This window comes from Rhinolophus ferrumequinum, chromosome 3 (genome assembly GCF_004115265.2).
Source record: "Rhinolophus ferrumequinum isolate MPI-CBG mRhiFer1 chromosome 3, mRhiFer1_v1.p, whole genome shotgun sequence".
Taxonomy (NCBI): domain Eukaryota; kingdom Metazoa; phylum Chordata; class Mammalia; order Chiroptera; family Rhinolophidae; genus Rhinolophus; species Rhinolophus ferrumequinum.
The window spans coordinates 78,432,420-78,457,834 of record NC_046286.1 but is presented as its reverse complement, the minus strand read 5'-3'; the positions used below and the strand labels follow the sequence as shown (position 1 = coordinate 78,457,834).

Here is a 25,415-nt window from a genome sequence, read left to right as displayed (position 1 = left end):
ATTTATTTTATGGATTTATTCTAGCTGGAACAGTTTGAGAGCACCATTGGATTCAAACTGCCGAACCATCGGGCTGCGAAAAGGCTATGGAAAGTGTGTGTGGAACATCATACTTTCTACAGGTGATTTTAAGAAAAGACCTTAAAATGAATTAAACAGCTCTTAGTACCCACTATGCACTGGGAGGTGGAGTGGAGAGTGTGGCAGATGAAGCAACACCCTGCGTTATGGCTCTTTGCTCTCCTCAGTGTCAAGCCTCCTTTGTCTGTCACGTCCACTCCCACGTCTGTCTGTTGTCCTGTGCACCCTTTGTCATCACTCTGAACTGCCTGCCTCTGCGATGGTCCAAAACTCCACTTTCTGACTACAACCACCTTTTTTTCCACCACCGCCATACTCTCTCAATGGCTGTCATTCTTCTTTCCGCTGTCACTCATCTTAGATTTCATTTAGTTGTTCTTATCAGCTCCCTCCTGCATAACTTCTTTCCCACACCAGCTTGAACCCTGTGGTCTGCCCCTTTAGTACTTTGTCAGGGATGCTCTAAATCCTTCAAGCCCCTGCCCTTTATTGCACATCACCCTGCCAGTCTGCTGGTCCGGGATTAGTCCTGGGTCCTGACCTCACCATTTCTGTACATGTGCTGTCAAGTGCTACCCTAAATAGCACAGCTGTCCTGATACACACGCGCCTTCTCTGTAAGAGAAAGTGACCCAGTCTGTGGTTAGTGCTATTCCAGATACACCAGCTCCCCCATCAGCCGGGTCTTTAGTGCTATCAGGTAATCGGTCTTTTGACTTCCTTCCCCATCCCAAATATTCATGGCTGTTGTGAGCCCTGGCACCCTTGTCTCTCCGCTCAGAGGCTCTCCTTTTCGCGGTACTAGGATGGCAGAAGCTGTGGGTCAGGAGCATCGCTGGTTCCATCGTGTCCTTCTCTTTGTCTCCTCCTGACTGGAAGTAAGCATCATTCCCCTCGCCCTTCATTCGCTCTTTTCTTTCTCTCCTGTCTCAAGGAAAAAGTGGTCATTCCTCTGCCTTGATCCCGCATTTCATGCCTCACGAAGGACTGTGCTTTGTAAACTGTGTGTTCTCCAGGGGGTGCCCTTGGCTTCCTCGGCCGCGTGAATGTCCGTGCCTTGCTCCCTTCAAAACCAGGAAAAAAGATCTCCTTAGACTTCCCTCCTTCTTCAGCCTGTTGTCTCTCTTTTCATACTTTTGTTCAAAGGCATGTTTCTTACATGACTTTTCTTGGCAAACAGTACTTTGCTCATCTTCGTTGTCTCCAGAGCCTCAGTTTCCCGTCAGTGTGGTATATGTAGCTGTGTATCTAGACCCTTCCTCTTTAGGGTTTTTGCTCTGGACTCTTAAGGTCTAATCGTTTCGTCCATGCACACTCCATGCACAGTGTGACTGTGGGTAAGTGACTCCACCTTTTGGAGTCCCACTTTCGTCATCCGTGTGGTGGTGATAATAATAGTAGCTACCTGATAGGGTTGTTTTGAAGAGCAAATGAGATAAGACACGTAAAACAAACTAAGAACTCTTTCTGGTTTGTGATAATGTTTGTCATCATGATCACCGCTATCATCATTACCCTTGCTATGCATGTTTGGTGCCACAGTGCGCTATTTATCTATTTTCAAGACTGCTCTAATAGACTCATTTTAGAAGAGAAATGCAACTCATAAAATATACTTGACTCCATCTGACTTAATTACACGGATCATTTAAATCTTTGAAAAGTTTACAGAGAAACTATAGAGTTTCTCTGCAGAGCCATGGCAAATTTCTCCTTAGACAACAAGAACCTGCTTCAGATAAAGCTAGTAGGTACCATTTATAAGTTATAAATGACACAAGGCCAGGCAGGACAACTAGCAGGCTTCCTGTCAAGTAATGACCATACAAGCAATAATCGTGTTAGTAATGACAAGTGCTGACATATTGAGCCTATATCGTGGTCAGTCGCAGAACTAATTGCTTGACCTTGCACCATCTCCTTCCTTCCTGTCGACCGCGTGTGAAGCTGAGCAGAGGTGGGGACCTGGCTCTGATTCTGAAGTCCACATTCTTCACCTTTGCGTTCTCCTCCCTCTTGCATTCTTCTAGCAGGCATTTCTGAGATGTCTGGTAGCCCGGGAAAGCCTCATGTCCCTCCATTATTTCTGCTAACATACCATAGATCCCAATTTAAAAGTAGACCAATGTAACAGAAGTGCTTTTATATTTTTAAACCTTGTATAACTTTGCTCACACATGGTATGAAACATGTATCTAACACAGAAAGGGCAAATCATAATTTGTCTGCAGAGTGCTTTGAGTCCAATAAGTGGATTTTGTTGTGTCTTAGTTTTTCATAAAAGATGCAAGTGATTTCTTTAGAAAACTAAAATGGCTTTCTGATTGAAGCCGTTAAAAAATAAACAGATCTTTCTATTGATTGATACCCACTCAGGTAGACTAATATTAGTGAAAAAGAATATAATAATAAAACTGCTATCCTTGCTTGAGCATTTACCAGAACCCATCACGATTCCAAGTGCTGTACGTGGATTAATTCTATTAATCTTTACAATATATCTTCTGGGCCAGGGGCTATTATCTTCACTTCCCATATGGAGAAACTGAGGAACAGAGAAGAAACATGCCCATAGTCCTATAGATAGGAACGGTGGAGATGGAATTGAAACCCAAGTAGTGTGTGGCTCCAAGCAGCCACCAGTATACCCACCATGCCAGCCCTCCTGACTGTATTTGCAGCTCATGTGCTTCCTGGTATTTTATCAGTGCTTTTTTTGTTGGTGGTGGTATGTAAACAAGATTAACATGAGGTTCTCTAGCTTGACATTAAACTGCCATTTAAACTTGGCAGTGTATACCAGAGTAATCCCAAGTGAATTAGTTATTATCAGCTGCTTCATAGAGAGCTTTATGGAAACCCGTGGCACTCGTTAAAGGTATGATTGATTTAGTAATTCATATGTGGGTTTTCTTAAAGCGTTCCTTTATTTTCCATAGTTAAACATGAATAATATTTGATTTGTAATGACAGGATTTTTATAAAATGAAAATGTTAATTCATTTCTTAAGCAGTAAAATATGTGAAAGTTGAATTCCTTTGTAACACATCATTACTTAGATCATCTTGCTTAAGGCCTGTTGTACTCTGTGATGGTTAGTCCCTTATTGGGGCTTTTAGATTCCCCGAAGTGAAATAAAAGATGCCTAGTAGTGGTTTTGATGTTATTCTTGGAGGATGGGCCTGATGTGGAAAATACAAACAATAGCAAAAGGGAACACAGTGATCTCGAAGTGATAATACTGAAATATTTTGTTGCTTGGTCTACCTTTTCTTACAAAATGTATCTGTATAACCATTTACTTAAATCAGCAAAGAAAGTTCTTTTAGAGAAAACTAATAAATGTCTGTGGTCAAGCCAGCCCTTTTTTGTTTTGATGTATTTCTACTTAATTGCAGCTTAATTACGTAAGGATTTCTTCATCATCAGAAAACTAACCTACAAGCTAATACTTGGTGTACATGCTCACTAGTGCCTGTTAGGCAAGAAAGTGTTTTATCTCAATTTGAAATAAGTAAAGTAAAAATCCCCTAGTTAATGACTTTCCTTCTTTTGTATTGTGACATATATCTGCCTTTCAAATAGTTTCCTTGTGTTTCTTGGATTTATATATTTTGTAAATTAGAAATGAGCGTTAATCTTCACACGGAGCTGCTCCTTCCAGGAAGACATGGACTTTGGTTGAGACATACAGTCACCGGAGGCCAACCTGTAGAAGGGTGCCCGATACCCCAGCCTCACTTTCCTCTTCACCTCTAGTCACTTTTTTAGCAAAATAATTTTGTTTTATTGTTGTAAGCTCACTTAACATGAGCTCTGTCCTCTTTAACAAGCGTTAAATGTACGATACGTTATTGTTGACTGTAGGTACAACATTGTACAGCTGATCTCAAGCGCTTATTTATCTAATTGCACTGACACTTTATGCTAGATGATTAATTACTCCCCATTTTCCTCTCCCTCCAACTCCTGGTAACCACTACTCCAGTCTTTGATTCTATGAATTTGATTGGTTTAGATATCTCATACAGATGGAATCATGCAGTATTTGTCTTTCTGTGTCCAGCTTGTTTCACTTAGCAGTGAAATGTCTTCAAGGTCCATCCATGTCGTTGCATAATGCAGAAGTCCCGGTTTTTTTAAGCCTGAATAGTATTCCATATTTGTGTGTATGCGTGTGTATCACATTTTCTTTATATATTCATCTGTCAATAGATGTTTAGGTTGTTTGTACATCTTAGCTCTTGTGAACACTACTGTAATTAACATGGGAGTGCTAGTATCTCTTTTAGATCCTGATTTCAAATCTTTTGGATAAAAATACCCAGAAGTGGGATCATTGGTAGTTCTATTTTTTAATTTTTTGAGGAGTTGTGTTCCAAAGCTTCCCACCAACAGTGTGCAAGGGTCCCAATTTCTTCATGTTCTTGCCAACATTTGTTGTCTTTTGTTTAGTTTTTTAAATTTTGTGGTGGACAGAGAGATTCCTTTTGGGTCATCAATGCATGTTTCTCCTTTGAGGTATTTTTTAGAAATGTCTCTTTTTTTCCTTTGGTTGATCTCCCAGTAGCTGCAGAGACTACTACTTGAATAGATAATACATAAATGTGATTTAACCAACTTGTTTTTCAAAGAGAGTGATCGTTTCTCATTTACTGCGCTGATGAGCTTGCCAGTGACCCTTTTTTCTATAGATCATTGCTCTCTTACACAGCATTCTTAGATCTTGTTTAACTGGATTGCAAGGTAAGGAAACCCTGCCATATTCAACCCATCAGGAGACAGTGTGCGTAAATGGCCACATTTCTCACCCTGCCTCTGTTACCCATGTGATCAGGGTGCTGATCTTTTTGGGGGTGAGTTTCCTCATCTGTTAGAGAAAGAGCGAGAATGCAGAGCACAGATAAAGAGTTCTTTTCTGGTCTAAATTTCTGCTATTCTAGCATTCTGATTTAAGAATATACCGCTTTTTCCCAAGTACAGTTTGCGGTACTGGCATCGCCAGAGTGTATTTTCTCAGCAGCAGCATCTGTGTCTCCTTAGAACATCTCTTAGCAGAAATTGGAAGTTTTCAAGAAATATTTCTGCTGCCCTACATGAATCAATTAAAGCCAAGAGAGCCAGAGTGTATTAGTTCTTTCAGCGTTTAATTATCACGTTGTTTTTCTGGGTTAATACTATTGAATTAATGGAGAATCGCCTCTTGTGTTATTGCATGTAGCTTTATCTTGACTTCAATCTCTTTATATTGCTTATTAAACAGAAGAAGATTTCTAAAAAAGTGGACAGAAGGTTTAGAAATACTTAAAACGGTAAATAATTCTTTAAAGAATGATAGGAAAAATGTTGATGACGTTCTCCATATTGTGGAATTGTTGACTACAACCTTCTTATTTAATACACTCTAGAAGAACTCTGAGATTATCTTTTTGTTAAGACGTTTTGCCAACTCTTGATCAGACAGTAAGGAAATTTCAGTTGTATTGCAGACAAGATTGGCTCACTTACTAAAAGCATGTTTCTGCACACGTGGAAGTACTTGACAGCAAGTTTGACTTCATTCATTATGAACCACGTTTAAGGCTTCGAGTCGTGCTGGCAACAAAGGACATTAATCATCTCTACAGATCCACCGGGTGCTGCGTCCTTCATGGGAAAGCATCACTTGATGGAACAGATTCTTGAGTTAGATGTTCTTTCCCAGGAGAAATAGACATAAATATTAAGAATTACTAATGGTAATGGATTGCTACTTGGCACTTACAGCTATGAGCAAGAATTCAGACATATGTGTTTATCTAAGCGATGTAAGTTAATACAAATAAATAACCTTTGATATACACTGAGAACAGCTGCACTTTTGCTCACGTTGAGGAAAACATTATTCATGAATACATGAATGTGGACTTATTCATCTTATCGCTATCGTAAAGCCCTGTATGTAGAAAGGTTTATAAACAAAATTTATGTATTAAAAAGTTGGCAGCCTTTTTTTTTCAGATTGAGTAATCATACTCAATAAAATGTGATATTAAAATATATAGTTTTAAAGTTTAAAAAAATCCATAAATTCTAATTTTGTTCCTTTTTTTTTTTTTTTTTTTTACCTCCTATAGGCTTGTGTCTCCAGAGCAGCCACCAAAGGCCAAGTTCCTGACCTTGGGGTCCAAATTCCGCTATAGCGGCCGCACCCAAGCCCAGACCCGCCAGGCAAGCACCCTCATTGATAGGCCAGCGCCACACTTTGAGCGCACCTCTAGTAAACGGGTCTCCAGGAGTCTAGATGGAGGTAAACACACTTATAATAGTTCGGATTCTATTAAACTTTCTAATCCAGTGGGATCAGAAAATGTTGATCTAGTTAATAAGGCCTCAAGAAATACCATAGAGGGGTAGCTTTTTTCTGAGTAAATAAAATGCTATTTCTTACACTCACAAGAAAATTTTGTAGTGTTTTGAGGTTGTCTTTCTGAACCTGTTTTCTTTGCACTGTCAATGCACACAAATATTAGCATTGATGAGATGTTGGACAAACAATGTTTTCACTGGTCTGACTTATTGTGATGTATTTTATGTGGCTTAATTTCTTGAATTTGTTAATGCAAAAATGTAATGCTGAGGGTGTTTTGGTATGGTAACATCTGAACCTTTACTCAAAGGAACTTAAAACATTCAAATTTTTATGAGTTTAAAAACTCTGACTGAAGCTTACCAAACTTTCCAGCATATGAGAAACCATTCACAGCTTCAAAGGATTAGTTTAAATAACGTCTTTTAACAAAAAGAAAGGAAATATAATATGTTCCTTTGTTCTTTTATCCAAGGGAAGGTATGTATAAATTAGTATAGTTTTCCTATTGGAATTCTAATTAGCTACAGATTTGTAGTTTTATATAAATTATACATGGAAATAAATTGATGCTTCCTTTTATATATACACACACACACACATACCCTAATTTTGTTTAATAGCAGGTTTTCTATATAACAGCCAAGGTTAATTTTATATTAGAATACTTCATATGAAGGACTTAATTTTTTTTTTCTACTTAAAAGGAGGTAATAGCTGTGGATGACTTTCTACCAGAAGTAATTTCCCAACTTTTTGTTGTTGTTGTTGAATCTCAAAACATATAAAAAAAATAGTAATACTAAATTTAAAACATTGTTTTACTACTGTTATCAGCAAAAACCTGTTTTGAATGCTTGTTAATTACTGATATCTTCCTGAAATATGAACTTGAGCAACTTATACTTTAAATAATTAGCTAAAACAGACTGGATATGCTAATAGTTTCAGATGCTCTCTCTCATTATGCAGAATTGACATCCCTTGGCCTTGATTTATTTTTTCCTGGAATAAACTTGGAAAACAGATCCCAACATCCACATAGAGATACGTCCCAGGATTTGTTGGTGGGCATTTGGTATACATAGTTATTAAATCTTGATTCTGGAGAATCTTCAGTATAGTTTTATGAGACCACCCAAAATATGTGCAAGGGGACCCGTACTTTGTGGTTCAGATAAATGTCCACATGCCCAAATATAGTGACTTAAATATAGTGAATTATCAATGTACCATAGTTATCAGTATATCTTTTAGCTAATCAACGACTGAGCATTTTTCAAGTAAATATGAAAAATGTGCCCACTCCTGTCAATATTTCACAAGCCTTGCCCCTTGCCACAGAGAATTTTTCCAAGTGCTGCATAAATGCAGTCAGTCTTGTTTAATGCCCTGAGAGAAATCAGTCCTCCTTCTGAAACACTGTCTGTTTCAGCCTTTGTTTCAAACTAGGAGGCTTTGTAACTCTTACGTTGCAAATTTTAGAGTTAAAGAAGGAGTAAACCACTGTGTTTTCTTTGAGATACATCAGCTGTGCTCAAGGAAACCCACCATCTTACATGGGCAATTAGTGCAGAGGGTTAGAATACAAAAACAATGATTTTTCCTAATAAAAGCAACAAACACGACACAGTAATCCATTATTTTCCTTTTGTGTTTTGGACACTGTAATTCATCAGATGGGCAGGTTATCAAAAGGATTATTGTGTTATTGTGAAAAATAGAAAAGGCTTTTTATACCAATACAGGATCAGACAGCCAGTGGACTATTTGGTTAAGGCTTATATTCTCCTTCTCCACCCCCCCATGCCCCAATGCAAAGCTAGGCTGTAAACTGGGACTGAGCTTTATTTTCCTCACCACTTCCCATCACCATAGCTTTTTTTGTTGTTGTTGACGTGTTATATTTTCTGTTTCCTGCTTAATTTTTAAGTTAGGTTAGACTAATGTAGATATATGTATACATATGTATACATATTTTAAGGTTGGACATACTAAATCGTGATGACATAGAACGTAAGATCAATGTGATATCAAGCATCAAATAAAATAAAAGTCAATCTAGAACAGCTGTTTTAGAACAATTGTATTCCAAGATTAGAAAATCAAACCTAAAAGGAGGCAAATGGATCACTTAAGACAGCTAACAACCAAGATGCATTTGAGATTTGTTTGAGAGCAGGGGAAGCAATGACTTCCTGAAAGTGGAAAATATAAGCAGGGGCCCTAGTCAGACTGGGTGGGCCATCAAGCAAGGGAGGCCTACCTGAGAAAGAAGCATTTCCATTGAAACTTGAAGGATGAGAAGGAGGCAGCCATGAGGAGAGCAGAAGGAGATAAAGCATTGCAAATAGCAGGAGCAGCAAGTCTGAAAGTTGTAAGATTAGGGACAACTTGATACATTCCAGGAACAGAAAGAAGGCAGGTGTAGTCAGAGCTTAGCAAGTGATGGGAAGAGGTAGGCTGGGGGCAGGGCATGCAAGCTTTGCAGGCCATGGTAAAGAACGTGGTTTTTATTCCAGCTGCTGTAGGAAACCATTGAAAGGTTTTGTGTGTATGTGTACACACTTGTGCAAGCGCAGAAGTGCCCAGTTATCTTTTTTAAACAATCACTTGGTGCAATGTCAAAAATGATTAGAAAGGACAAGAGAGGAAGCAGGCCGACTGGTTAGAAAAAGTCCAGGTGAGACCAATGGTGGTCTTGCATTGGGTGATGGTAAGTAAATTAGCCTTTTAGCACCATAAGCTTAGTGCCTGGGTCCCACAAGCTTCTCAGGGTTCCAAGAGTATTTAAGACCTAATAAAAATTACTTGCTTCAAAATGCAAAACAAAAAATCCCCCAGCAAACTGAAATTAATGTGTTTAAAAGTATGCAGAGTCAACATTTATCAATTGCATATCTTTAAATTTGAAATTCATTAACATTTTGATACTATGTCTGAAACCATTTCTAGGTCAGATTTTCCCAGTTTACAGTAATTTCTTAGTATGTGTAAGGGTGCTTAGAGATCATAAATTAAAAGAGTTACTCATAGCCATATACTTTCCAGGGGAAAGTTATTAAAATCTTCTCAAGAGTTTAAAAAAATCTGGAAAATAATTACACTTAATATAAGATGTGACTTCATTTTATGATTTTCTGTGGGCTTTCAAAATTGTAAGTACTTCAGGGCTGTGAAAGTCTTAAAAGTGACCTGGGTAGTGAAACAGAAATGGAAGAACTGGCCACATTTAGAAATAGATGCAAGGACTATTGGACTTGCTGGTGTTGAAGGGTGAAGGAAGAGACTTCAAGATTTCTGGCTTTAGTAACTGGATGCGAGTCTGAGGGTGGCGAAAAAGACAAGATTGGGGAAGAAAGAAGTTTTGGACAGGGACTGTCAAAGGTGTGGATAATGGTGGTTTAGAGGTGCTCGATCCCTCCCAAGTTCAATAGATGGTGGATCACACACAGTCGCTGCCCTCCAAGAGCTTGCAGGCTAAAGGCATTTGTGGTTACTGGGCTTCCCTAGAGGCATGGAACCAGGCCAGGCAAGTACTTTTTTATTATGCAGGTGAAATGACCTCAGTGGTTGTTCTGTGGTTTGAAGGAGAAAGTACAGACAGAGTCTTCGCCAGCTAGCTGCCGCTCACCTTACTTTGCTGAGATCTGAGGCCCTCTTAGGTTAATCTGCCATATGACACAGATTTCAACACAATGTATGTTCCTGCCCATCTGTAGCGGAGATGAAAGGAGCACATGAGGACTAGGTTTGCTGAGGTGGGAGGGTGTCTATTTATTAGGTTTACTGTTAGGTCAAGTTGAGGCATTCAGGAAAGAGGTTAGAAAAATTGAAAACTATTAAACAGAAGTTTCTCAAAATCTACCTTTACTGTCTTGTCACAATTTTAAATGGAATTCAAATGAAAGGTTCCTTTATGGGAGAATTCTTTAAACTTATTGAAGCAAATTATTTTAATAAATAGGTAATTATTTGTTGTAGTAAATGATTCAGAAATAAGTTCAGTCAAGATCAAAGAAATCCTAGAGAATTAAAATATTCCTTACATTGTAACTCTGATATATTTCTCCGACTCTCATTTCAGCTGGTCTTAGAGCTCCTTCTGCTGGCCAGTTCTATGATCAGCGTCTGTCCTTCAAAAAACTGATCTAAGAGCCTGGTTTAGTTTAATGGGTTAAAAATTCAGAATATTTTTACACTTTGGTAAAAGTTTGCGAATGAGTTTATTTGGTGTGTTGGTATTTTCAGAGCTCAAGCAATGTTCCTGCTGCCACTTTATCTGTGTAAGGGGGGGAAGTTCCCTAAAGTTTGACCATTTAAATGTCCTACAGTAAGCCAAACGATCATTCTTCACTAGCTCCCATTGGTGTTGTGGACCAAAGTCTTAGGAAGGATTTTCCTGGCCCTGCTGGGGAGGTTTCAGCATACAGCCGCGGAGTGGTGAGCACTGCCCTGGTACAAGACGGTGATGGCAGAAGGGACATCAGAAGCCCAACTAAAGCCCCACATGTGCAGCTTCTTGAAGGAAAGGTATGGTAAATTAGTAGGCTATGTGATTTTAAATGTGTGCTGAGACTAGAGGTGCTCTGTTGCATCGTTCTTTCAGAACTCAAACATCATTTAACATCAGTCAATGTATGTTCTCTGTTGATGTAATTTCCTTATTTTGAAATATGTGTAGACTCTTGCTAGTTTGGGCAGGGCCTTTAGCCTTTTTTTATGAATATTGTTCAAAGCAAAATTTTTCAACATAAATTGTATTAATGCAAGTAAGTAATTTATTGACCTTTTGACTCTCTTTAGAATCATCCTATTTAGTCAAACCCCCAAATTATAAAAGCTATGATGATTTGAAATTTATATTTGTTTGTTACAAGAACATTTTAAAGTATAACCTGTCTTGATTATTATAATTATATTGACTCAAATTTTTTTTGAAATGAACAGAGGTGGTCTTCATGAAAAATATTATTTTTCATTAATAATCTATAACTGATGAAGAAGAAATTCTTAAGCAAAGGGTAATTGTTTTCTGAACAGTAAGAAGATGGTATGTTGCTTTTAGCCCTTATTTGGTGCATATACCATCGTGAATGGAGAAGTAGCCTATATCATGTTTTAAAATTTGTCACTGTTAATTTATGTTACCTTATTACCTTGGGCAAGTATAGTCACTTAGAAGTTGATTTGAAGAGGCTTTGAGTGCACATCGCAACTTTTTTATCGGTAACATTGAAAGTAAACGTGAAAAAAGGAATCATCCTGTAGATTTATATTTTCTAAATTTTAACTTTGAAAATTCTAAAGACATGCAACATGAATTTCTAAAGAACCTGCTAGGTGAGTAGCTGCCAGTTCCTCAGGAATTTGACAACCTCTAATACTCAGCATGGCCGGGGGGTGGGGGAGCACCATGTGGACCCTTATGCTACGAGGACAAGTGCTTCAGGTAGCATGTGCCATCAAATCACCCGATACCTTTGTGGAAGCATTTGTGAGTATCATATTTTAAAAATTATTTGGTTGAAAGTTATGTAGTTAAAAATAACAGAAATTGTGTCCAACAAGATATTTTTCAACTGCTGAAAAGTTGTCAGAATTTTTTATAATTATGCTCACGAGGCATCCCGGAGAGTGACTACATGTAACATCTGAAACAGAAGAGCTCGGCAAGTCAAAGTCTCTCTTCCATTTTGCCAAGTTAACTTGATACATCCCATTATTATTTTTAAAGTTCTTTTAAATTCCAAAGGACATTCTACTTATCTTTGGCAAAAGACTGGGTGTGTTGGCCTTTCTCTAATACTTTGAATGTCTGTCAGCAACCAGGTTTAAAAGTAATGATGCTGTTTGAGTTTCATTGGATCTGTTTGCAACCAGTCAGAAAATACTAAAGTCAGTCTGTAGCTCTACATTTTATGAGACAAAAGTAGTTCAGTTTTCCTCTTAAAATATTGATCATTTTTAATTCATTTTCTAATTACACTGTGTTAATACAGTCAATCCCTACTTTAGACTAAAAGTGTTCACTAACTACCCATTTCTTCTCTTTTTCTTTTGCCTTTGTTTCTCCCTTGATTGCATCTGTTGTATAATGTCACATTCAATCATGGGTTTGCACCTGAGAACAGCCTGTTTCCATATGCCCACCTTCACCTCTCATCCGCTGTGCTTCATCTCTTTCCCCACACCTGTCGCCAGTCCCTGAGATGGACTTGCTTTCAGACATTTCAGAGGAAGACCCCTTTGGGGAGGCCGACCAACTCACACTGGACAGCTTAGAGCTCCTTTCCATGGGGGAAAGATCCAAGCGGGGGGACAGTGGGGTAGCTGCCCGTGATTCTGTCTGGGATCCTGTTGTAGCCCCCTCTCCGGCCAACTGTCCTCCCACCCAAGAGAAGCCGCTAAAAGATGCTGAGCACAAGGATTCTGAGTTTGGGTACTTTTCCTTCAGTTTCTGCAAATGCTTTCCGTCCAGCTTCCCCTCACTCCTCGATGAAGATGGGTATCTCGCTTTGCCTAGCCTCCCCAGGGTCTGGGTCTCCTTCCTCCCTGCTGATGTCCAACACTATGTTCCTGTCACTTCTCCTTCCTTCCTTCCTTCCCTCCTCCTCATCTTCGGGCTACTTCTCTCTGCTTCTCAGTCAGTGACTTTTTCCCTCGCCTTTTCTCTTCCTCTGGCTTTGTCCCTCTGCTATCTAGAAGCTAAAGCCACTGCCTTTACTGTGTCTTACGACTGTGACTTGAATGACAGGACAGAGGAAGAGGAAGCAGTTGCTGGCCTTCCTGCATAAGCTTCAATTCGTGGGGTCAGCAAAACTACACCCTTTCTCTTACATCCTTCCTAATGTAGAGTGTAAACATGTGCATAACTGTCACCATTGATTAACCTCAATATAGTGTGAGCTGCACATTTTAACACACACATTTTAGTGCATGAGAACTCAGGGTAAGCACTGCCTTTCCATTGCTATCCATTGACCAGGTCCACACATTCTAAGATGAGAGCAAAGTTACAGGATTATTTTATAAATATCTAGACCATGCTAGGTCTAAAGGGGGAGGTGGGCAGGGGGAACTGTGTTGCCCTTAATCCATATTGGTTCTGTTCATTTTGCAGACAGATCTTAATGTTGTTCTTTTAGGATAGAAACTTTGTTTTGATATAGAACTTCTGATGCAGTGGACATAACTGTAACTGATGTGTATTAGTAGAGCTCCTTAGTATTATTTCTTTTGTTAGAAAGCCAAGTTTGTTCTCGCATTTATGAGGCTGCATCTGTAAACTTTACTCCTGACATTTGGAGGTCTAATTTCAGAAACCCTTTGCCTCCCTGTTATTGTAGCATTTGGAGACCATAGGAATTGTCAGGTAGTTTTTTGGTTTTGTTTACTTTTTGTTTTAGTTTTAACTCTAAACCATGTAACTATGTGAAAGAGTTGCTGTCAGGTATTTTATAAGAAAGATACTATTCTGTTTTCTTTTTTAAAAAACAAATGTGTATGAAAAATGAAACAAGGCTTTTTGAAAATTTAGAATATATAGCCCTAAGGTTGGGCCTTTTAGTGTTCTTTCATTTAAAATTAGATGTCTGATTTGAGGATTTTTACCCCTCTATAGGGCTACCTCTGTACTCGAGTCAGTGCTAACATACGCAGTTTGTTTCTAATTGTTTTTGCTAACGTGGTCTGGTGATTTAATGTCTCATATCCTGTGGGTACTATCACTACATAGAGTAAATTACAAAATTTAGAGCAAACCTAAAGGAAAATGTGAAGATCATGCTACGAGTAGGCATTGTGGGCGAAACCACGATTCTTAGAGGTTAGGATGCCTGAGGGTGCCAAAGACGGACATTTTGGAGAATTTACTATGAACCAAGGAACTGGAAGATGATTCTTCACAGATTGTTGAGTGGCTATGTCTCATTTTTATCTTCTGATAAAAAAGATCCTCTCAGCTCCCTGCTGACTTCTCAAAACTACTTGAATGGTTAACAAAAAAAAAAAAAAAAAAAGGCGTTTTGAACTCTCAGATTTGATACCATCATTCTAGTAAAGAAGAAAAAGAATGTATGACATATGATCCTATTATCAATTAACATGTAAAGGTTAAACTATTTTCCTTTGGTATCAGAATCAATATTTTTCTTTCTTGCCATTCCTTTCCTTGACAGTAACCATCAGTATTTATGTTAGTTTTACATTTACAGATTCATTTTTTTGGGTCATTAGGTACTGAGAATTGTCCAACTATGAAAAATGATTCTTGTTTAAGAATTTTGTGAAAGAAAGATGGCTGTATTTCAAAGAGTATTTTTAAATACCCACCATTTTAACATGAGTGTAGCAAAATACACCAATTTCTCTCCAAAGAAAGAAATCTGTTAAAAAGCTGGATGATAGGGTGAGTATTTGTCCTTGATACAAAGCGAAAGCCAAATTTTACATCATCATAGTTTGCACTAGTTGATTTAGATATTTAAAATTAGAACAGATTGAATTATGCCATTTTTACACTCTCATATTTTCATTCCTGAGTGAAAAAAAAAATATTCAAAAGCAGTGCATATAATCTAGGGACTGAGAAAGAGCGAAGCTTCCATTCTTCATTCCACCTTTGCAAAAGATCATTTTCATCATTTATACAACACTGTAGGTGAAGAAAGACCAAAGTGGCTTACTATTCTGCATCTTCTGAGGGCCACAACGTAAAGGTTGGTAATGCTGGTTCACCATTGAACTTCAAATACAGCTTTTTTTGCACTGATGGTAGAGTTTCCACTAATGCTCCCCTTTTTTCTGGCCGTTTGCCATGTGACTCTTCAGGCGAAGATGGAAGAAGAGGAAACAGAGCTGGAGGAGGTGGATATTTTTTCTCCAAAGTTAAAAGCTGGTGGCTGCTGCCTGCCATAATTATTGTGTGTGGGGTGATGCACTTGCAGGGTTTATTTGTGAGTTTTGCTTGTTGTGACTTTAGGTTCCTAAGATTTTTGATTACTTTTTTATTTTAATGTCTTAGACGATCCAACTCTGAGTTGTTTCTGGTGCTTGCTGATTGATACATTTATGTTTATTTGCCTTTTTTCCCCTGTGTGTGATTTAATTTCACAGAAAAATTCCTTGAGAGTAGAAGGGGATAATATTTATGTCAGACATAGCAATTTAATGTTGGAGGTTTGTATAATTTAAGAAAACAACTGTCCTCATGGCTGCCAGGCTGCTATGGACGGGAGGTCACGCACAGGCTGGCTGGCAACTTTCTTCAAGCACGATGCATGAAATGCATGGGGGAAATCCAACTGGGGAGTGCATGTTACCAGTCCAATTTTGTTCTTTTAAGGTGGCTTAGGTAGGACTATATCTACTGGAAGTTCTCAGAGTGACAACTGGGAGAACAAGTTCCTTCATCAAATGAAAAGTTTTTATCCAGTAATCTTGAAGTTCTATGAGTAAACCTATTCCCTCCTAATGGTTTATCTCCAGGGCATGGAATCTGAAGTAAGGTGACCCATTCTCAATATACATTAACCAGAACAGATCTTTGTTGATCTGGCATTAAATCATATTACTCTTGATGTGTGCCCACAATTTTTTTTTTTGGAGGGGAGGGAATGGCACTAAAATCCATGCAATTACGAATGAAGTCCATTTAAAGTTTGCTGTTTGAGAGTTTGCTAATTAATGGGATTGTTTTGATCATAAAAAGAAGAAGTGAAAGACAGAAAGGAGGAAAAAAAAGAAAACCTAGCCACGCAATTAGGATGTAAATTATGTTCCCAGTGTCACACGAGAACTTTTTCCCCCCTTGTTTTAGGACAGTACATGGCAGGGTATTCAGTGGAGAACTGTATTTCTTAGTAATCTGACTAATCTGTTTGGTTGCTTTTGGCAGCTTGTATATTTGTTGGAAATGTATTTTTGCATAACTTACTAAAATGCTCTGAAGTGTAATACATAACATTGCTTTGAACAAATACAAGAAATGTGCCTGATCTCAAGCCACAGTCATATTTTCATGCCATGCAAAGAATTTTAATGAGTTTTTGCAAATGGCTATAGAAGCTCATAGATGAGCTACTATGCTTGTGCATGAATATGGAATATCTAATTTTATCAGATGCATGACTTGTTCCTCTGGGAATGTGATGAAAGCTATAATCTGCAGGTAGGCCCCATGATTTTTGAAATGTAAGAAAATATTTAAAATTTAATTAAAACCATTTCCTGAACAATAATTAATTCCCAGATGCACATATAGGGCTTACTCCAATGAAAATCAACCTAGTAGTTTTTCTTGCATCTTTGTCTGTAGAAGGACCACTTGGTATGTGGCACGGCAGGGGCCCACATTTGTGCTTGGCGAGTACATGAAACCAGGATGAGGGTCACTTATTTTATAGAAAGGCCACACATAAGCAGCCTCAGGAAGCCGTGATTTTTATTCCTTAAGGATTAAAAGCCATGCTGGGATTTCCTGAAAAAAAAGTCAATCCTTGGTTCCCCGTCCCCCCTTTTTTTCTGTTTTCTTTTTTTTTTCTTTTTTGGTGGATGATCCTGGACTGGCTTTCCCATCAGGCCAACTGTGCTTCTCAGTCCACCTTTCTCTATTTTTACTTGATTTACTATGTTCGCAGAATGCAACTTTAGTAGTAGCCCTAATCAGAAAGTTGAATTTACAAGAACAAAGTCATAGGCTGCATTTCAAATCCAATTATTAGAAAAAAGGGTTATTAGCCATTTTGAGTATTAGTTCCTTTTTTTTTTTTAAAAAGTTTATTGGGGTGACAATGGTTAGTAAAGTTACATAGGTTTCAAGTGAGCAATTCTGAAATACATCATCTATAGAGTTCCTTCTAATAATAAAAATAGTTATTCCTTTAAAAAATTCTAAACAGAGAAGACATTAGAATCCTTTAAAATGTGAATTAAAAAATTACACATTGGCTTTATTTTCAAATTTGGTGGAACTCATTAAGGTTATTCATAGGTAATATGGCTTTTGAGACTTGGCATTTTTCTTGCTTTAATATGTTTTTTTTTTTTAATCATAAGTTTGCTTTGTCTTTTTTTTTTGGTTTTATTTTTTATTTTTGTCCTACTGGGTTTTGTTCCCTTTGGATTTCCCCCCTTTTATTGCGTTACATATTGCTAGGACCTGGATAAGGCCCAGGAAGACATACTGAAACATCAGGCTAGCATTAGTGAACTCAAGCGCAATTTTATGGAATCTACACCTGAGCCGCGCCCTAATGAATGGGAAAAACGACGTATCACACCTCTGTCCCTACAGACACAAGGGGTATGTCACTAGCTGTTTGTTGGCTATATGTCTCACTCCAACTCTTCAGTAAAACTCAAGGTGCTGAATCTTATGTTGATTCTCAGGAAGTTACAAAATGTTCCCATTTAATTGGGTTTTGTTTAATGTAATTGCTAACAATTTTTTAAAATACTAAATATTAATTAACAATGTAATACATATTGACCTAGTTCTTAATTAAATTGTATGAGTTGCAAAATGCTTTTGAAATAGTTTCAGAATAATTATTTCACTCAAGTAAATTAGTGGCAATGAATTATTGCATAGGATGACTTAGAAACTGACACGTAAGATTTAATAAGCTTTTCAGATATTGACTTCTGAAATAAGAATGTTTACTTAATAATTAAGTATTTAATGTAGACCATATTTAGAATGGTTTAAGGTAATTACTGTGAGGCAAATAAATTCAACTTAGCTTTGAAGTCTGTCAGCACGGTTGAAAACTTGCAAAATGTTGTTATCATACAACTTAATACTGAAACATCCTAGTAATGAAATGTAGACTAGTGTTTTTAAAGCATTTTCAATCATAACATCTCTTTGAATTCATTCCTTTTCTTTCCATGGTTTTCTTCTCCCCACCACCAATATAAGTATGGCTTTTAGAATATATTCTCAAAATGCTTCCCCGTTCATTCCCATCTACATCTGTTTTTTTCTGATGCTCTAAAATCTCTCCTATTATCAGCCAAGAACTTCCATGGGCTCATTTATCATACTAGAGGAGACAATGGTTATACTATATTTAATACAGTGTTTTTAAAAGTATATAAAGGTGTTACCCTACAATTTCATCTCTCCCCTTTTACTTATACCCCTTGCTTTTCCTTAAGTTCATTATCTAGTCTGGCTTGAACGTTGCCAAATTGTAGATTTTGATTTAGATAGTCTCATGCTACTTTTATTCACCTTTTCTTTAAAAGCAAAGCTGTTAGTTGCTTTAAGTATCTAAGTTTGTGACAGTGAAAGGGAAATAACTCTTTAAGAACAGATGAGCAAAGGTAATTGCTGAACTGAAAAAACAACTTCGGAAAATACTAAGATTTAAAACATCATGGTAGAGTCTTACGAAGTTGTATCCAATTTAAATGCTTATTTTTAGAATTCCCCAAGCTATGAATGTCCATATCTCAGCAGTTGACTCTAGTGTTGCGTTTTCTGAAGAAACAGTGTCTGGCGTGCTAAGATTGTGGCCTCCCCGTGTGTGCTGCTTCATCTGGTTTGTTCCGCAGACTCGCACATTGTTTTATGTTTGTGTTGCTGTCAATGTGATGTTCTTGTCTTATTTGTTGACTATGTCTATTGTTTAAAACAATAGAGAAAAGGAGACCATCTTTTCAAGGATATTTTATCCATGAAGGAGAAGCATCAGATGGCGGCAACATGGACTGTTGAAGAAAAAGCCCAGGAGGCAGACAAGGTGTTCACCTTGCATCCTTAGATCTGCTCTTGCTTTCTCCTCGTTTTCTTTTATTTCTGTCCACAGCCATAGATTTTTTTTTCCTTATGTATCAACCTATATATTCTGGAATAATTTTTGAGCATTTAAAAAGTTAAATCTCCATGCATGGAAGCAGAGGATCATTCGGTGAGATATTGCAGAAATACTTTATTTGAAAATCCACAATTTGAAATGCAGACTTATCAACTGAGTTAGGTGATAAGTGACTCCTAATTTTGACGTATGTGGCTGGCAGTTGGGAAACCATGATTTCATGGGGAAATGCACTGTTTGTACATTGCTTGTGCACACTGTGGGGAGTTCAAATAACAACATCTGTGATTTAGGTGATTAGTTTACTAATTACATTTGGAAACCTTTTGAGCTTTTATTTTAAAAGATTTAATGGGAAATCATTAGGGTGTCCTGTAGCAGCAGCCCCTCAGAGCTCTTTCTGTGCTCCTGCATATATGAAATATCTGGCATTCCTAAGAAGTTAGCTTTCTGTTGCTTTCACGTTCTTATTCTTTACTTTCTACTGATTTTGCTTATCCAGCTGACCAGCCTGTATTTCTGGGACTTAGAGAGCTTAGAGTCTACTGGAGTTAGACAGTGGATATGTAAATTAGTGATTAGAAAATAGAGGGTATTAACGAGTGACTGTTAAGATGAAATACAAGGTTGTGTTAAAAGTTGATTGGGAAGGCTACTTTACCATTGTGGTCAGGAAGAGTTGGCATTTGGGTTGCGCCCTTACTGATGGGAAGGAAGCTGAGGTGAAGGTTTTTTCGCGTGTGAGGAAGAGCAAATGCAACAGCCCTAAGGCAGGAACTCGTTTAAGGAACTGAAAGACCCAATGACAAGGGTTTAGGAAAAGTCAAGGAATTTAGACCTCAGATCCTGTCAGGGTCTTAACCACCATAGTGACAGTTTGGAATTGTGTTACAGGAATGATGGGAAGCCAGTGGATAACTTTACACTGGGTAGTGACATAATCCTTGGGTCTGACAGACATCCCTCTGGTGCTGGATGAGGAATGGATTACAGGGGGTATGAATGAGAGCAGAGATCAGTCATAAGGAAAATTTGCCTTCCACAAAAGTCCGATTTGGTTAATCAGTAGAGAATACTATTTATCAGAAGATACAGTAGAGTGGGGGAGAGGGCAAAATAAATGGAAGATGAAGTTTTGCCCTAAAGGAATTTGAGGTTTAGTTGAGGTGAAATATTTCCAGGGTGCTACAAATGAGGAAAATAATGTCATAAAGCTAAACCAAGTGGCATATTTATGTACTTTAAATGTCAGCATGAAATCCAAAGCCACTTAGACTCTGTGTAAAACGATGAGTTTAATATCACGTGCTTTAAAATATTATGTATTTTTGAAAGTTTATCCTCTAGAAGCACATCACATGGTAATTTGATCAGTTTAAAGTAATGTCCTTACACTTTTTGAAGTAGGAAACTTTGGAATTTTGGTGAAGATGTTGAAAATGATCATTTTTCTGGATGTCATGGCTTAGGAATACACAATATAAAATATGATGTTGTAGAAGTTACTCTAAAGTGATCTCATGTGAAATTTAAATCTAGAATTTACCCTTCGTTTAGCTCCTAAATGGTTTATCTGCACTGTTTTTTTCTTGTTCTTTCCCTCTCCAGCACATGTAGCAAAACACATACTTGTTTAATATACATATGGATTGTTGTAACTGCAATCGTCCATTCATCTCTTCACCTAACAAACATGTATTGACCACTTGCAATGTACCTCCTCCCACCCCAAATGGCATAGTACTGCCAGTAGTTGAAAGTGTGTGAGCAGTTAAGCCTGCTGGAGTGTTTTGACTTTTAAGAGAGGATCGTACCAATTTTTGTCTTTGTTGTATCTTCCTTTTGCTACTGATTTTGCAGGATTTCTTGGTTATATTTAAAGCATAATCCTTAATGAAATATGAAATAAACAATTATGCATGAGTGTAATTTGACCAAATTTTCCAAATTTCTATCATATGGGATTTATAAATTTTAAATAATAGTTTCTAGTTTAAATGCATCAAACTTTCAGAATGGCATTAGTTTGAATATGAACAATTTTGAGAATAGAACGAGAAATTGGACACCATATCATGAAGGCAAATAACTATTGTATATCTATCCTCTGAGGTGTTGTGGGAATTATGACCTACTTAAGTTTATATAACATATTCTCTCATGAATCAGGTAGAGACTACATAGACTAGTTTTAAAGTACTTTTGAGGGTATTTTATTGAATAATTAAATGCATTGCACTTATTTAAACTCCCCAGTGATCTCTTACCTGGAAGGACACCCTCTCCACCCACCCTACCCCTAGGGGTGGTGTAATTATGGAGATTGTAGTTAAGCTGAATTAGTCCAGCTGTTTTTCTTTCATAATAATGCAAATGCTTTAATATGCACTTAGGGCTATTCATCTCGATATCCCTATTCCTCACCCCTCCTACTGCGCTGTCCCAGGGGGCATCCCAGAAATGTCATTTATTTGTTCATCTACTTATCTTTAAGATCTTTGGGTAGTGAGGTGTATTCTTTCTTTAATACTTTCAGGAAGTATTCTTTCACACTTCTGATGTGAGGGAGAGAGGGCTTCATAGTGACGTTTTGCTGTTGGCATTCCGGGTACCTGGGACAGTACCCAGCTTTCCTTTTGTGCCCTCAGACAGGTTAGGGACCACAGGTTAGGAATCATAGCTTAAGGGCCAGAAATGTGAAGATACAATTTGCCTTAATAGTTTTTCAGGGACAGATGATTTTAACATGACTCACAGATTTTACCTCTGAGTTTGTCTTCCTATTTAGAATTCTTTTCTTACACCTGTTTATTACTTGTGGGGGGGGGGCGGGGGGAGAAGTACTGTTTCTTCATTCCAGGGCATATTTAGCACGTCTGAGGGAATTTCTGTGGGTTGCTGTCAGAGTAGTTGTTGTACAGTTGAAGTGGTGTGGAGGAGGGAAGAGATCGTAGGAGATGGGATGGTTAGGAAAGGCCGTACATAAAGTATGGACTATTAGGTGGACCTCAGAGAGATGACAGAATTGGCGAGGCCCACAGTGCCCAAGGGAAGGACATTGAGACAAGAGGGTAGGATCACCCAAGCTATGAAACAGAAAGAAGCGTTTCAAGTGTAGGGGCCCCTGAAGATGCCATTCTGTGCAAAATGGGGTTCCAGAATATATGGAACAGTGTTTGATCGTGCTCGGTTTGTGATGAAAGCTTTAGTGACACACCAAGGAGTTCTAGCTGGTGTCCACTGGTTAGAGCTGTCCAAGATTCTCAGGCAGGGTGGAAAGCTGGCCTTTAGGCAAACTGCCACACACGCCTGCTGCCGAATCTTTCAGATTCCTCACCTCTTTCAGTTTATGCTGTTCTGCGATTCTTTCTTATGTAAAATTTCCTTTCTTTCAATAGGTCACTGCTGTCTGGTCTGACTTATTGTTAATTCTTTGCTCTTCCTTTTCTGACCTGTCTAGAGCCTAGAAGAGGAGATAACATCAATTTTGTTTAGTGAAAAGGGCTTTTCTGATAGCATGCAAGCCACCTCCACCTCAGCCACCACTTGGACAGCAGAGGGCACTGTTGTGAACTATAACGCACCTTCTGAAAAGCTTTCTTCCTCGCCCTTCTCACAGTTTCCTGAGGTGCATTTTATTTTGTTTCCCCTGTTTTTAAAAGCCACATATGAAAGTGATTTTTATTTTTTAAATATTCAGGAACCCTTCCCTTCAATGCTTTCACTGGTGAAATTAAGAAACATTCAAGAAATAATGACTGAATTTGGACAGAACGAAAAGATACACATTGGATGTTAATCCTGCCTCTTTTGGGGTACCTCTCCCCCCGAAAAATATCTGCCTAAATTCATAAGATCATTTAAACTAGTAAGGCTCAGATTCGGAGTTATTATTATGTGCAGGGAACCCCTCAGCTAAGTACAGAAGCTAAGTATGCTTTGCAGAAGTACAAGTATTCAAAGCCCAAATGTCTTTCAGGCGTCATCTGATGGCTTGTTATTTTAAAAATTCGGTTTACATGGGAACAATTTGAGGTACCTGCCATACTCAGTGAAATAATTGGTTTCGTTTTTTAGAATGAACCTAAGGGATTCCCTGAACTTGGGTGGAACCCATCCACCCACTTGAGGTTGAGTAATAATAATAATTCACTGACCTATAATAATAATGAACATTTAGGTACTGTACTATTTAACTAGAGTAAATGTACCCCCAAGAAGTAAATGTCTGCAGGGGGCAGGAGTAAGCATCTCAAATAATAAATATGGTTCATTTCAGTTTTCAAAGACGCCAGTGGAAGAGCTAAATTCTAAGAGAATATGCTTGGAATCATTATTGATATCCACCCTAATGTTATAATATCCCTTTTGCTAGTCTAATAATACAGTTAGGGATGTATTATACTCATAGATTATATGTATTAGTCCCTCCCATTCCATTTGTGGAACAACATTTTTATGTTAATGGTTATCTGAGACCAACTATGATTTTGCAAGTTAAAGCTGTTTTTCAAAAGAGCCAGCCAAAAACACAGGTTCCATTTAGGAATCAGAGTTTCAGACAGGCTTTATAGTCTGATTAAGATCAAAACTTTTTTGGATACGTTTTATAAGTTATAAAGTTTACATTTTAAAATAATCAGTAAGCATTGATGTAATTCCAGTTTTTCTCTACCTTTTCAACTATGTAAGTAGTACTTCTCAGTGTACTAAAATCACTTTATTTCTTTGGGAGGAAGCTGGCTGTTTTGTGTTTTTGTTTCCTTTTGTAAGCTTTTCACATTTGTCTTGATTGTCTTTTATGTGACCTTGAGCCAAGGTTTTTATGGATGTTGATTGTTACTGTTCTGTCTGCAGTGTCCGATGTGTGTTTTGGTGGGTGTTGAGGTAAAACTTTATTGATTTTGTGTCCTTGGTTGCTTTTTGTTTCGCAGAAACGCGCTCCCGAGTCAGAAGGGCCTTGCACTGGAGCCAGTGATGCTGCTAAGGTTCTCCCCTTTCCCACGTTAACACCATTGCCTGACGCTTCTCACCCCAGTCACGTTTTCCCTGCTTACCTTTCAGTCAGCCATCATCATCATCTTTGTTTTTCTCCATGACATGAACCTACCATCAGTTAATTTTGGTGTCCGTCATTTTTATTTATTCATGTCTTTTTGTTTTCCCTCCCCTCATCCATTCTTTTTTTGTGCAGAGTTCACATGAGACTCTGAATGTAGTGGAGGAGAAGAATCAGGCAGAGGTTGGGAAAGACGAAAGAGTAATCACTGAAGACATGAACGGTAAAGAGCTATCACCTGGGAGTGGTCCTGGGGAGATCCGTAAGGTGGAGCCTCTGGCCCAGAAAGACTCCACCTCCCTGTCTTCTGAGAGCAGCAGCAGCAGTGAGAGTGAGGAGGAAGATGTGGGAGAGTACCGGCCCCACCACCGGGTGGCGGAGGGCACCATCAAGGAAGAACAGGAGGAGTGTGAAGCAGAGCTGGAGGAAGAAGCCAGCCGAGCAGCCAAGGTAGTAGAGAGGCAGGAAGCAGTGCCAGAAGCCAGCGCAGGCAAGCAAGCAGGGGCCAGTGTAAGCGCAGTAGACACAGTGACCCAGGAAACTGTAGTTGCCCCAAAGATACCGACAGAGAAGAGTGTACACGAAGGCGCTATTAAGCAAGACATGAGTGAAGAAGCAGAGGACGAGCAACATAAAGTTAACGGAGAGGTGTCTCATGTTGACATTGATGTTTTGCCACAGATTATTTGTTGTTCAGAGGTAAATGGGAGCCTCAAGCGGGAGCTAAACTCTGGAGCTATTTCTCAGGTGGAGAACACCTGCCTTTCTTCCTCTCCTGTCCTCCCAGTTCTCCTTCAGCTTTTTCAGCAAGATTCTGATCTTGATCTCTCACGGGATGAAGGGGGAAAGCACTGCTTTGTAGGTTTTCTGCCCACCTGGGTCCTGGTTGCTAGCTTCTTTGCTGCCCCTGGATCACCTGATAGAGGAAACTGGCGTGTCACCCTCACATCATTTTTTCATTCTCGTTTCACATCTAAATTTTCCTTTGCATGTTTTGGATGTTTTCAACTGTTTGTCTTCAGTTGCACAGCTTCCTCATGCTAAATGACTTTTTTGTTGGTTTAATTAGAAAATTATATATGTATTGTTGAAAAATGGTCA

General features: G+C 38.3%; 1 protein-coding gene across 14 annotated transcripts in view; it reads left to right on the top strand.

Moving 5' to 3' along the window:
- The window catches only part of EPB41L2 (erythrocyte membrane protein band 4.1 like 2), a 206,024-nt gene that overhangs the window by 154,959 nt on the left and 25,650 nt on the right, over nucleotides 1–25,415 (top strand). For 2 of the 14 annotated variants that reach the window (XM_033098297.1, XM_033098308.1), the window contains exons 10-18: nucleotides 25–122; nucleotides 6,199–6,371; nucleotides 10,792–10,964; nucleotides 15,549–15,611; nucleotides 17,590–17,736; nucleotides 19,079–19,180; nucleotides 22,716–22,883; nucleotides 24,190–24,243; nucleotides 24,450–25,013. In XM_033098297.1, coding sequence (XP_032954188.1) covers nucleotides 25–122; nucleotides 6,199–6,371; nucleotides 10,792–10,964; nucleotides 15,549–15,611; nucleotides 17,590–17,736; nucleotides 19,079–19,180; nucleotides 22,716–22,883; nucleotides 24,190–24,243; nucleotides 24,450–25,013 — 1,542 coding nt within the window. Of the gene's footprint in view, nucleotides 1–24; nucleotides 123–6,198; nucleotides 6,372–10,791; nucleotides 10,965–12,565; nucleotides 14,468–15,548; nucleotides 15,612–17,589; nucleotides 17,737–19,078; nucleotides 19,181–22,715; nucleotides 22,884–24,189; nucleotides 24,244–24,449; nucleotides 25,014–25,415 lie in introns of those variants that run through there. The other 12 variants (XM_033098375.1, XM_033098315.1, XM_033098324.1 and 9 more) reach the window with 12 other exon arrangements.